The sequence below is a fragment of the Echiichthys vipera genome (genome assembly GCF_963691815.1).
Source record: "Echiichthys vipera genome assembly, chromosome: 6".
Taxonomy (NCBI): domain Eukaryota; kingdom Metazoa; phylum Chordata; class Actinopteri; order Perciformes; family Trachinidae; genus Echiichthys; species Echiichthys vipera.
In genome coordinates this window covers 7,556,837-7,569,785 of record NC_139831.1, presented here as the reverse complement: position 1 = coordinate 7,569,785, position 12,949 = coordinate 7,556,837, and the positions used below count along the sequence as shown (strand labels likewise).

At 43.2% G+C, this 12,949-nt stretch overlaps 1 protein-coding gene across 2 annotated transcripts; it reads left to right on the top strand.

Annotated features, from left to right (window-relative positions):
* The first annotated feature begins 2,109 nt into the window (after window positions 1–2,109).
* pitx2 (paired-like homeodomain 2) lies at window positions 2,110–12,143 on the top strand. Of its 2 annotated transcripts, XM_083915636.1 has the most exons (4): window positions 2,110–2,483; window positions 4,978–5,047; window positions 9,442–9,641; window positions 10,512–12,143. In XM_083915636.1, exons 2-4 carry the CDS (start codon window positions 5,002–5,004, stop codon window positions 11,067–11,069), a joined length of 804 nt encoding a protein of 267 aa, XP_083771762.1. In that variant the 5' UTR covers window positions 2,110–2,483; window positions 4,978–5,001; the 3' UTR covers window positions 11,070–12,143. The 2 variants fall into 2 exon arrangements, with proteins under 2 accessions (XP_083771762.1, XP_083771761.1); XM_083915635.1 differs by lacking the exons at window positions 2,110–2,483; window positions 4,978–5,047 and adding an exon at window positions 8,488–8,958.
* The last annotated feature ends 806 nt before the right edge of the window (window positions 12,144–12,949 follow it).

The window sequence follows — 12,949 nt, the reverse complement described above, 5'->3', positions numbered from 1 at the left end:
AAATGAGCAAATAAAGACAAATTCATTCAGAATAAAACTTCAAAATGAAGCGTTTGCACGTTTCTTTTGAACTACAATGGCGTGCGTTTTATATTGTGTGTTAGTGGGCAGTCACCATCTCTCCTCTTGAAAGTGGAGGCTCGGATGCGTGCTGATTCACATGGAAAGTCGGAAAGAGTGTGTTTTAAAGTCCTCTCCAGTATGCAGGAGGGGGAAAAGTTGAAATGTCCAACTGTACTGAGGCTGGGGGGGGGGGGGGGGGGGCTGATGTGCTCGTTAACAATCAGGAGAGAGCATCAGCAGAGCAGGTCACCCCGTTTCTCACATCACAGCCCCATCAGAAATGCTTTCAAGTGTCCTTCTGCGTCGCCAAAGATGACAACGGTGAATCGATAAGCGCTTGAAATGAAAAGAAGCCGCCGCTTTGCCCCCGAGGCGAAAGATTTCATACCCGCCAGTCTTCTCTGAACTTCAGGCATTCCTCTGCACCTTTCTGCGTGAGAAAGAGGAGGCTCTTGGCTGATTCTTTTTTTTTTTTTTTTTGCTTTGTATAAGAAGGTAAGAGGAGAATATAGCCGAACCATCACGCCTCTCCGGGCGCCGCTCGCCCTCTTTTTCCTCCTTGTGCAGGCGGCGCGTGATTTGAAGATGCGCATGATGCGGGGTTTAACGTTTTTATGCACGAGCTGTTGCATTTTGTTTGTGTGCGAGCGCTTGTGCACGTTTGTGCTTTTAGGAGTGCGTCGTGTGCTATATCACAACATGTAATATTAAAGACACAAAGGCACATTTGATTTATTTTCCCATATTGGGTTGCATTTGAACCAACGCTCTCCGTCTGCACGCGTGGAAAATTAATCAAATACGGCCTTCTTGGGCCTTTGAAGGCTAAGAGTTCGTGCTAAAACTGACTCCATGTAATGTCTATAGTCCTGACGAAATAAACCTGATCAAAGTAGCTATTCAAAATGACACTGGCTCCTTTATAGGTCCATGTACGGCTGCAGTGCGCATTTATTATATCACTCGTGTGTTTGGAATAGCAGGATTCAAACTATTTCTCATTCACCAAATTTTGTTGTGCGGGGGTCGGGTGGGGTGGGGGGGGGGGGGGGGGGTGGAGGGGCAGATGATGCGCTTGCTTTGCTTCAGTGTCCCCTATTGCCTGGAAATTCCCGTGTGGATGTGCGCATTAATTACCGGTTTAATGGGAGTATGACTAAAAATGTAAAAGACGGATTAGGCTCGGGGAGCGCGGGCCTACGTCCGGTCTGCTCTCCTCACTTAAGATGCGGATGGGAAATCAGTCTGAATCTAACGAATCGGATCTATAAAGAACATTTGCATCTGAACCAGCTGTTCACTTCATCTGCACATAAATCCGCAACACGATAGGGCTCTGTCTGGCCCTGGAGGAGGCTAATGCAGCCTTTTATATACGTTCATATGTTCCTCTCAATTTCCAAATATCGTGTTTTTTTATGTGTTTGATTATTAGTGCTTATATAAAACGGTCAAACAATCAGCTTAATTGGGCGTTAATTGGGCTCTGATTTGCTGATTACATAATAGGCTGTCATGGGAATCCCTATCTGTGACTTTAAACACAGTCATTCTTTAAATTAACTGCCACTGAGTGGGTTTAGTGATGAATCCGTGGTTGTGACTCTTGTTTATTTGTTTAGATAATAAGCAGTTGCGTTGCTTGTTGTAAATTGCAGGTTGGGTTTAGGCAAATTGAACCATTATATGTTTTGCATGCCTGCACCTCAGATGGTGCAATGTTACAGTAAACCGGGGTGGGGTTTACACAAATATGCGTTTTATTATTTTTATTTTTTTTAAAAACATGCGTGTGCTTTTTAAAGATGCCATCCCGGATTTGTGTGTGATTGTTGTTGAAAGTTGAGAGGCTCCAAGTTTGCCCTCCGCTAGACTACACAGGCGCATACATACACAAACACAACCCTTTAAAAAAAAAGGCACACGCGCGCACACACACACACACACACACGCGCGCACACACACACTCACACATGCGGGGTCCCTCTGTGAGCTCAAAAGGAGGAAGAAAAAATGCGCCACTCTCGGAGCGTCTTTCAAGGGGAAAAAAGTTAAGGAAGACAGACGAGGACGAACCAAGGGGAGACTCGGATGAAAGCGCCTCCTTCGCTATTTCTCCTCGCGCTGTAAATAGATGGTTATTTATGCGCATAAGTGAAACTATCCTAAAAGATAGCGCTGCGTCTCTTCTTTTTTTTTTTTGGATAACATAGCGGGGGAGCCACATCCAATGCAAGGCTCACATTTCTGGACAGAAACCGAGACTTCGGCGTTGCTGGACCTTGAAGTTGCCTGAATTGTCGCCATAAAAACACAACTACTGGTGTCCGAGCGCGTGCTTGGGACGGTGGGATTTATCTCTTCGCTGAATAAAACGCTGACGGCTGGGAAAGACAAAACCACACCGGTGTCCACGACTGGTAAGTGCAGCGGGGAAGCAGTAGAGCCCACTCCAAATAAATCCAAGCGAGATGTGAGTTAATGCAAGTGAAGGAATTTGTTCCACCTCTTGGTTTTTTCTTTTTTTTTTGTGCCTGCTCGGTGTGTTTCTCATGTGAATTTCAAAGCCGTGGCTGTACCATAAAAAGGAGCATGAAGTGATGTGAGGGCAGGGTTCGCCTTACAGGTCTGCGGATGATAAGGATGGATCATTAGCGGTGATGGAGTGTGGGGAAATAAAAAAGAAGGGGGTAAACCACGCTGTGTTATCCCGCAGTTGGTGATAATAGTAATAAAAGTGTTAAATATCGATTAAAGACTCCTAAATAATGGACATTTTAGCATCATACTCTGCGTCTGGTCCGTTTGGTGTTCTAAAATACCCCCTTGCCCAAAGTTAATGCGAATTTCAATACATGCGTAAAACTGTCTGTAAATCTTAAACCAACCGGGATAAAAAGGAGAGTTGGCCCTCCTAAAGCAAATTAAAAATAACCCTGTCAATAACAAAACATGGTAACGTGAGTTCCCGTGTGTTTTACCCTCCTCTGCGTCCCTTTTTTTTCGAAATAAGGAGAAGAAAACGGGGGGGGGAACTTTCACGGTCTCACGCCTTTAATTAATACAGGGCCATATGGTGGAGGTTAGTCGATTCATCTCCCGGTAAAGGCTGCAGTCTCATGCTCCACTGTGTTAATTTCAGAAGTAAAGCCGGTGTGAGGCAATGCCAGCTTTCTGTCTGCACTGGGCCTCGTGCCACGTGAGTCACTGACTCGTATCAACTGTTGGTGGTGAGAGCAGAGCGTCCGTGAAGTGAGAATGAATGGATGAACGGGATTAATAGAAGTAAGCATGGTATTAATGCAGCTGTATCTTCAAACCGCTCCTATCGGATCCACACTTATGTGAGATAAGATATTTTATATTTTTACCTATCACCACCAAATCACCATGACAACATAATCAGAAATAATTAGTGTTTATTTATTATTGGGCCTATTCGTGTTATACGTATGAAATATATTTGAAAAATGTGTATTATGCTAAATCATTTCAAATTGGCGCAATTATATCGAATTTCTTTTATTAAAAAGTCAATTAATTTTATTCTATGTAAGAATATAATTTATTCTCTCCCCCCTTTAACGTTTAAGGGAACACGGGCCTTTAATTTGAAGTCTCCAAACACAGGATGCACATAAAGAAATCGATGAAAGCAAATCATACCATGTTTAAATTGTGTACATAATAAATAAACAAATACACACAATAAAAATAAAAATACAGTTCAAATAGGTAAATAACAGCGGGTGGGCTTTCAGAGGACGGGGAGCAGCCAGGCAGGCTGAAATATTGCAGGGACCCCTTATTAAATCCCGCTGATTAGATAACACTGAGCTGCGCGCGCTGACCTTGCACCTTACAGCCTGGCCCCCACGATTTTCATTTTGCAGCGGGGGGACACACAGGAGGGACGAGAAGGAAAGGTTGTGCAGGTACACGGCGTCGAACTTAACCTCCAATATGTGCATCTTTTTGAATAGAGGGAAGAAAGAAAGAAAAACAAGAGACCCCACTGATGATGTAGAGCAGGTGAAGAGAGGAGCTGGGGAAAATGGTTAACAGCATGACTGCATGCAAATTCCCCCCGACTTGAATTATCATAAGCAAACAGTGTGAGCCTGGGCTAATAAAACCCCATCTGTGTAACTTCATATCGAGGTAGTATGAGGGCTGCGATAATGAATTTTGTAATATCCCACCGACAGACATCTCAATCAGACTCTAATCCCGTGATTTTACCAGGGAATCACTCCACTTCCAACTGCTGCAGGCTGCACCGAAACACAAGAGCCGGCTCATGCACAACACGGCGGGTTTTTAGAGCTTTACACCACACAGAAATACATCTTACACTGAGAAAAATATATACAACAATATGTGACGTGCGATAAAAGTCAGTTTGAGACCGAAGAAGAGTCAGATTATTGTTTTTATTGTCTCCATTTTTTTTTAATCCAGAGGTTTTTTATGTGGTCGCAGGTCATGTACAGTTATTTTCTGTCAAAAGGTAAAAATTAAACTCAATCACTGACAAAAAAACAGACTTTCAGACCAGAATGAGATTCATTAAATGCATTTTTCTTTTTTTTGCAGCCAGTGTAATTAGAGTGCACCGTCCCTGACATCCCCACGTTGTGTTTCTTATGCATACATTTGCTTTATTATATTTGCTGTATTTATTACACGCGCCAAATGTCTGAATTTTGGACGTATTTCCCTCAAAAACGCCAGCATTTGTGTTCCTGTAATCTAACACTCATCCTTTGAACCCACCATTATTCTTTTAGTCGGATGTTGACTCGGGAAAAATAAAATGGACTGCACAGGTAGAGCTGGATTTCAGTGGACAGCACAGCGGGGTTGTTTACCAGACTTAAAGGCTAATTGTGGCTCTTTTGTCTGTTTTCACAGAAGCGGTTTCCCTAAATTGCCATAATGGACTCCCACTGCCGCAAACTGGCCACCACCTGCGCGCAAATAGGTGAGTATCTGATCCATCATCAATACAGCGCCATCCTCACTGAGCACAGAGATAGTAAAACGTGGTATTTCGGAGGTTAACCATGATTTAATGTCACTTCTATATCTATTTGATTTTATTCTCTGAACATAAAAACGGCACTCTTGACGATAACAGCTACAGGCTATGATTTTATCATCTGTTACTTTCCAAACAGAACATTAACTACATCTAATTTTAGCCTGTTAAGTGCATTTTGTTTTTAATTAATTCAGCTTCTTCAGGAGTGGACCAAACAATGATGTCTCGATCTTAAAATCTGATTCTGTTTTAAACAAGAGCTCAGTCCTGGTTCTGCTTAGTGGGTTAAGTGTTTCCAACTTCTACTTTGAGGTTTCTTAAAACAAGCCTCTCATCATTAATTTAAAAAATGAATTATTTTATTTCTCACTAAATAATCTCCCAATGATCTTCTTCACAATTTAGACTCGCACTTGGTCTAAAATGTGCCTCTAAGAAGCTGCTTTACTTGAATATTTTTTGGGTGTCACCGGTTTGTTCCAAAGTGTTTAGAAGTCGCAGAGATTTTGGCCTCTCGGCTCCTCATAGGGGAGAAGATGCTGCTGAATCCGGGGTGTTTGCTGTCTTAGAGGGACACCTGCTGGTCAAACGTGGATGTGCGGCTTCAGTCCATCACCCCAGGATGTGATCAGGGTGACAGCTCTGCAGCGACGAGATTTCTTTTTAGATGGGCAAATAGGACCACCGATACATCTTATTATACCCTTTAATTTCTTACCAGCCTTTGGCACAATAGGAGCGCTGTGGTACAACGACACAGACATTGTTTTATGTGGTTATACTTCGATGCTTTTCTCATTAACGGCGACATGTTTTCCTAAATAACATCCAAGAATAAACCCCAACAAGAGACTAAGGGAAAGCTAGAATCCCTTGCTCGGCAAAGTCTTGGATTTATTAATTGTTCTCCAACGTGGCGGGGAAATGACACCGGGTCCTGTTAGGGTCTTAAACCAAAACCCAATAACCCTCATTCTGTCTCATTTAGCCGACATTGATGGGGCTCGGTGGGGCAGGGGGCAGGATGCACATAACTTCACAGCTGCAGTGTGAACGAGCATTGATTAAGAATAATAGGATAACTAAAATAAAAACAGAATTACACGGGGGGGGAGTCGGAGTGATGCTTGCAAATATAGACACACCAGCGCCAACTGTTTTGCTGTAATATATGCAGCGCTTGTTGGATTGACTCCGGGGAAAACTAAATGTATAATGAAAGCCCATTCGTGAGGAGGAATATACTAATGGAGGAATCTGATGTCTCCTTAATCCTATGTAAAAAGCCTTGTCGTCTCCCCCTATATTGACTGAATTGCTAATTAATGGCCCTCAATGGCGGAGGCCTATTGCGCGCAGTAATCCGCAGAAGAGAGATAAAGCATTCAGAAGGTAGAAATGAAGAGGAAACCGATAATCCACTTCAGGTTTAGTATTACAATACCGCTGCAAGGGGAAAGGAGCAGCAGCCTGTTCGCTGCTCCGCATCCAAATAAGACATGTTGTGTTGTTATTTTTAATAAAATAGTAAATAAATGCACATTTTGTTTTGTATCAATTATCTAATGCAAACTTTAATTATGAAATTGGTCTAATATGTATGTATTTTTTCAAGTTTTAAACTGTTTTTTTGGCAGGTGTAGGGGCGTGTTGGCATTCATTTCCCTTAAAATAATCTACTAATGAAATTAATCCATCAGTATTAAATGATTAGAACTTAAAATGTGCATCATCTTAATTTAATTACTCAGAGACCATCCAAACAAGGTTTTATTGCTCTCTATGAAAAGCGATTGGCTCCCCGTGTTAATAAAGTCTCTTCTGTCCCTCGGAGTGCGCGCGTGTGTGCGTCGCATACAGTCCATGGTCTGCTGGTATTTATATATCAGGGGCTTTCACGGGATTAGCCCAGTAACTTCTTAACAGCGCCAAGTCCAAATGTGCTGGATGAATGGGCGTCCGCCAGGCCACGTGGAGATGGGAAGTGTGTTATGCGATGATGATGATGATGATGATGATGAGGATGATGAACTCATTGTCTCACGTAATAAGAAAGGGACCAAAAAGGACCAGAATTTCAACAATTATAGTATTTTGCATTTGGTGTGCATCGCATTAATTGACGTGATCAGTCCATCGCCCCACTCGCCTGTTACCCAGCTGACATTTCTCCACCCTCAATCCCCCCCACCTTGAAAATTGAAGTCGCCATTTGTTTGATTAGACATGTTTACTTTGTCTTAACGCGTCACAATCTTCGGGGAGTTATAGGTTAAAACAAAAATGTGCTGGCATATCAACTCAAACTCATTAAAAGTCCTCCTTCAGAAATTCTTAGGCAAATGAGAGTCTTATCAGATTAAAAAAAAAAAAAAAAAAAACACTACAGGAGTGCCGGCTGAGAACCACCGAGGGGTCCAAACGCAAAGTGAGGAGAGAGATCCAGTTAAGCACCCAGATAAAGTAATCCGTCGTCAACAAACTGAGCCTGCACCGCGGCTCCGGTGGGGATGATTTAATGGATATTTGAACCTTAACTCTGGGGAGGTCAAGAGGATCGTCTCATTTGCCAACTAGTATGACTGACAATGATTTTCTTGAGCATGTAGGCTGCATACGGGGGATGTAGTGGATACTAAACCACTTAAAGTCAGTTTGGTCACGTTGCACTTCATCTCCAAGTACACTAAAATTCTGCATCCTCATGCCTGTTGAGCTGCACCGGCTTTAACATGCATATCTGGGGCGCAGACCGTTTTGGCGCAGTTTGGCAAATCCCTCCCTTTCAAATTCCCTGTATTTCCCTCTGAGCGCGTGTCCTTCCACTGCATCCTTGTGCTGTAGTAGGCTGTTGTGTTTGATATTCACTGTGCATCTTTTCTTTTTTCATAAGACTTTCAATACAATCCGCTCCGTGGCTCGCTTTATCCACATTGAGTCCCTGAGTAAACTGCAGTGACAGAGCCTGAGAGCTTGCGTCTCAGCTTGGGTATCAATAGAACTGCATCGTTTTACTGGGCCACTGGACCCATCTCATAAAATGAGGCCAAACTGTGTTATTTTCATTTTTATTTGGTCTTGGGCTGCTGCGCAACGGCAACGGAGCGCCGCGGGTACACCGTGCGTCCCATCTCTCTTTACATGCTTTTATTTGGAAGGGGGAAAAAAAAATAAGCGCCAGCCCCGACATAAACACATTGGCACACATATCTCGTTTCTGCGAGCTCTGGTTGGTTGGGCACATCGTCATATCCACATGGATGTGCCTGTCAGAGAGAATATGGGCGGGCGCAGCATGGTGACGTGGAGGTCTGGAGAGAGACGCTGTTGGACAGGCAGTGCGCATGCAACAGCTGAAATGAACAGAGAGCAGTGTAGTGTGTGTATGCCTCTGGATCTAATATCACCTACCTGTCCTTGTCACTCTGATAGTCAGCAGAGGTAGCCGCTGTTTACCACCGATGCTATTATGGCAGCACTCAATGGCCTATTTTAAAGCATTTTCCAGTTTAAACAGAAAGGAGGTTTCATCTCAACCGCAGGAGGAACTGCTCTGCTGTGCGTTTTTTGAAGAACTAAACACATTCCGCAGACGGACTTTCCGCGTATTCTTGTTGTACTAAAGGGACTTACTCTGCTTTTGACAGCCAGTTTTGCGATCTTACCGATGAACTCTATGAGGGATCCATTAAACATAGACCATCACCACCTAACAGGGAATAAACTTGCCTCCACACACCACACGGCTCTGGCGATGGCCTCTACTTTGCAGCCGCTGCAGCGGTCTGTGGACTCTAAGCACCGGTTAGAGGTGCACACCGTGTCGGACACGTCCAGTCCGGAGTCTGTCGGTAAGAACCGCCCGGGGTGCAGATGTTCTCAGCAAGCCGTCGCAGATGTCATCTTGATATCTAACAAAAGGCGGCTCCCGTTAATCAACGTTAAGGGAGTTTCACGTGCATGCAAATAGGCGATTATAGCTGCCATTTTATTCACACATAGCGGTAATTCGGGTTGACAGTGGTCTGTGTGCGGTGTAGTGAAAAGTTTCTGTGTCATGTAAATGAAAGATGCCTTGTGTTCACTCAGATACTACGATTTCAGATTAAATCTAAAGGCAAACTGAAAAATGTAAAATGCAAAACATTAAAAAAAAAATATGATTTGGGTTTATTGTCTTAGTTGGAACATTCCTTCCTGGGACTGTGAACAGCTCATCCATTTCCCAACAGTGTCATGGCTCCAGTGGTTGTTTTTTTCTGTTCCCCCGCTAAAGCACACAGGCCTTAATCCGCCTGACCCTGACTCAATCAACTTCTTTCCTCCCTTGACAGAAAAAGAAAAGAACCAAAATAAAAACGACGACTCTTCAGATGACCCGTCTAAAAAGAAGCGGCAGCGGCGACAGAGGACTCACTTCACCAGCCAGCAGCTGCAGGAACTGGAGGCCACTTTCCAGAGGAATCGCTATCCGGACATGAGCACGAGGGAGGAGATAGCCGTGTGGACCAACCTCACAGAGGCCCGGGTCAGAGTGAGTATTCCCCTGGGTGCAAACAAAAAACTATTTGTGTGTTTAATTTCGGGTAATTTGTGCCAGTTGTCCGGTTAACCTACGGATACCCTATATGTCTTAATATTATTACGCATGGACACAGAACTTTACGCGCAGCCGAAATTTCCTTGGAAATACTAAAGGAGTTTTTTTGTTTTTTGTTTTTTACTGGGAAACAATCAGAGCCTTGATTAAATATACTGCTGGTAGCTATATGTTTGTCTATTAGGCTAAATATATTTACTATCCTCAACACACAATGCAAAATAATCACGTTTAGCAACAGTTAATGTGTGGTTTAATCTGTTCAGTAATTTCATAATAAAATAGAATTCAAAACACACTTGTTATTTGCCTATTACGTGTAATTACACGCCATTGCGTTGTTAACTGTTGATGATGATGTTGTTGACATTTGTCGGTGGCAGATACCGCTCGTGTTCTCCAGTTCGTGTGAAAGAGGTGCCAAGCTTGTATTCTGCGATTGTCGCCCTGGTGCTGCGTGATTAGGGTCCGCGTGTTTGTGGACGCCTGCAGAGGAATACACATCCTCTCTCCACATTAAGCTGGTGCAGGGAGAGCCCGGTGTATATTCTGCTCTGATAAAGACGGAATCCAAATTATCTGCACGGGAAACTAAAGATTAGTATCGAGAGTTTGGATTTACAGACGTTATAATTGTTAGGAATAATTTTAAATGTTGCTTGTAATTTAAATCAAATCAGCAATGCCAGAAACTAAAAACGATGGCGTGTCTGATTTGAAAATTCAGAAGACATATGGAAGCTGTAAAAAATGAAGTAATAATGACTATAATTTTCTAACCTGCTCTCATTTCCTTTGCTCTAGGTTTGGTTCAAGAACCGGCGAGCCAAGTGGAGGAAACGGGAAAGGAACCAACAAGCGGAGCTCTGCAAAAACGGCTTCGGCCCGCAGTTCAATGGACTCATGCAGCCCTACGAAGACATGTACCCCAGCTACACGTACAACAACTGGGCCGCCAAGGGCCTCACGTCGGCCTCTTTATCCACCAAAAGTTTTCCCTTCTTCAACTCCATGAACGTCAACCCCTTGTCCTCGCAGACCATGTTCTCGCCGCCCAACTCCATATCCTCCATGACTTCCAGCATGGTGCCATCGGCGGTCACCGGCGTGCCGGGCTCCAGCCTCAACAGCCTCAATAACTTGAACAACCTCAGTAACCCGTCTCTCAACTCGGGGGTGCCCAGCTCGGCGTGCCCCTACGCGCCTCCGACCCCCCCTTATGTGTACAGGGACACTTGTAACTCCAGCCTGGCCAGCCTGAGACTGAAAGCCAAGCAGCACTCGAGTTTTGGATACGCCAGTGTGCAGAACCCGGCCACTAATCTGAGCGCTTGCCAATACGCCGTGGACAGACCAGTCTAATGCCTACATGCACTGCAAAAAAATAACCACCCTCACGAGTCATAATAGGCTGGTAGTGACGCTGAAAGTGTTATTTTCTCTAAAGGAGAGTAGGGAAATCTGGCAGGGAGATAATTGCGCATTTCATGTGTTTCAGGCAATTTCTTGATCATATGGTATCTTTTTTGATACTATAGTTGGAGTGTGACTTATTCTGACTTCTTCTTCAAGATGCTGCCATTTGTTCACTGAAAATCCCTAAACAAGTGAGATTATTCAAGCCATTTATTCTGGGGAGGGGGGAACATGATTTTGAGGGTGATTACAAGACCAAATGGCTTGTTGTGGTGGCCATTTTTTTTTTTTTTTTTGCAGTGTGTGGGTAATCGCAAACAGCCGGCCACAGGAACAAGAGACTACTACAACTACTTTTTCATTTTTTCCAAAACAGCACTAGAAGACTGAACCACTGAAACAGGCTCAACTCCGGGTCGGAGTCCAAACTGAAACGGGAGATTTTAGGTTTATTCCCCCCCTTTGATGAGTCCAGGTCTGCGCCACAGTAAAATAAAAGGCCTGTTTTACTTTTAATAGCTCGTCATGAGGATTTTGTTTTTTTTCTGGTGGATTTTGGACGTTAATTGTTGACTGAAAAGGTTGTACATATTTGAATGATCATCTCCTGTTTGTCGAGGCGAATGCGCTATAACCCCTCCGGTCCTCTCCAGGTTCAATTTATCAACGCATGTGGAAAAAAAAACAAAAAAGAGAAAACCTTTAAAAAGGAATCATGTTTTGCTTGCAAACAAAAAGGGAATGTACATACTAAAACGCACCGGTCGTGTGTTTCTAACATATTATAAATTTATTATTAATGTCTGTGTGAATATCGATTTAGAATAGCAATTCTGGATTTAACAAAAAAAAAAAAAAGAAAGTGGAAGAAGAAGAAGCGTCAAAAAAATGTTCCTGCAACAGATGATTTGTTTTTTTTTGCTCTGTGTATACTATTTGGTACGGAATTATGTTTTTTTGTTTTTTTTTTCAACATCCAAAAAAACTATTGTGTTTTATTTAATGGAAGTAAATATATTGTTCAAAAACATTGGGATTGGATTGAATCTTTGTGTGAGCGGTGTGTTGGAGTTAGTGGTGGAGTGCGAAGCAATGACAGTCTGTCTATAGCCTTTCGATTATGTGAGGTGCTTGTGCGGCTAATCTATAGAGGAAAACAATGGGGCCGCTCCAATACACATAGCGGCGAGATGTTCCGTCAGATTAACTGCTGAATACATGTCTGCCTGCTCAGCCAAGGGCCTCGGCTGGTCACTGGTGCTTGAAATAACACGGGAATCAACAAACAGGAGTTGGACCACACAACAGTGACAACAGTCCATTAGGGTTTGTTTTTCCCCCCCGGTGTTTGAACTCACCACAGATCGCAGTCCTCTGAAGGGGATTAGTAGACGAATGTATTGCAATCCACATCTTTAAATCCATTATTTGATTCTATTAATGCTTTAATTAGGATTTTTTTTAAATCCATATATTACTGATTCATTTATGAACATGCTCTATGAAATGTAACCGAGATTTACATTTACCATAAAGGTATTTTATTATATAGTTTATGTTCATATATTTAAAGCAAATGTGCTGCCCTTTTTGGTCCAGATATCTGGATCCTCTCCGTGCAGCCTGTACCTGACTTACACATGTGTTTGCTTGTGCATTGTTGCTTTCTTTTGCAACTTGACAGTTTGTAAGTCACGCTTTATAGTGCGCAAATGCGCCAAAGCAAAACAAAGCTACGGTCTGGGGAAACTATGATTCACAAGCTTGAGCAAACAAGCGCACACAGAGAGACAGGGAGAGACAGAGAGAGATAGGTATGTGGGACG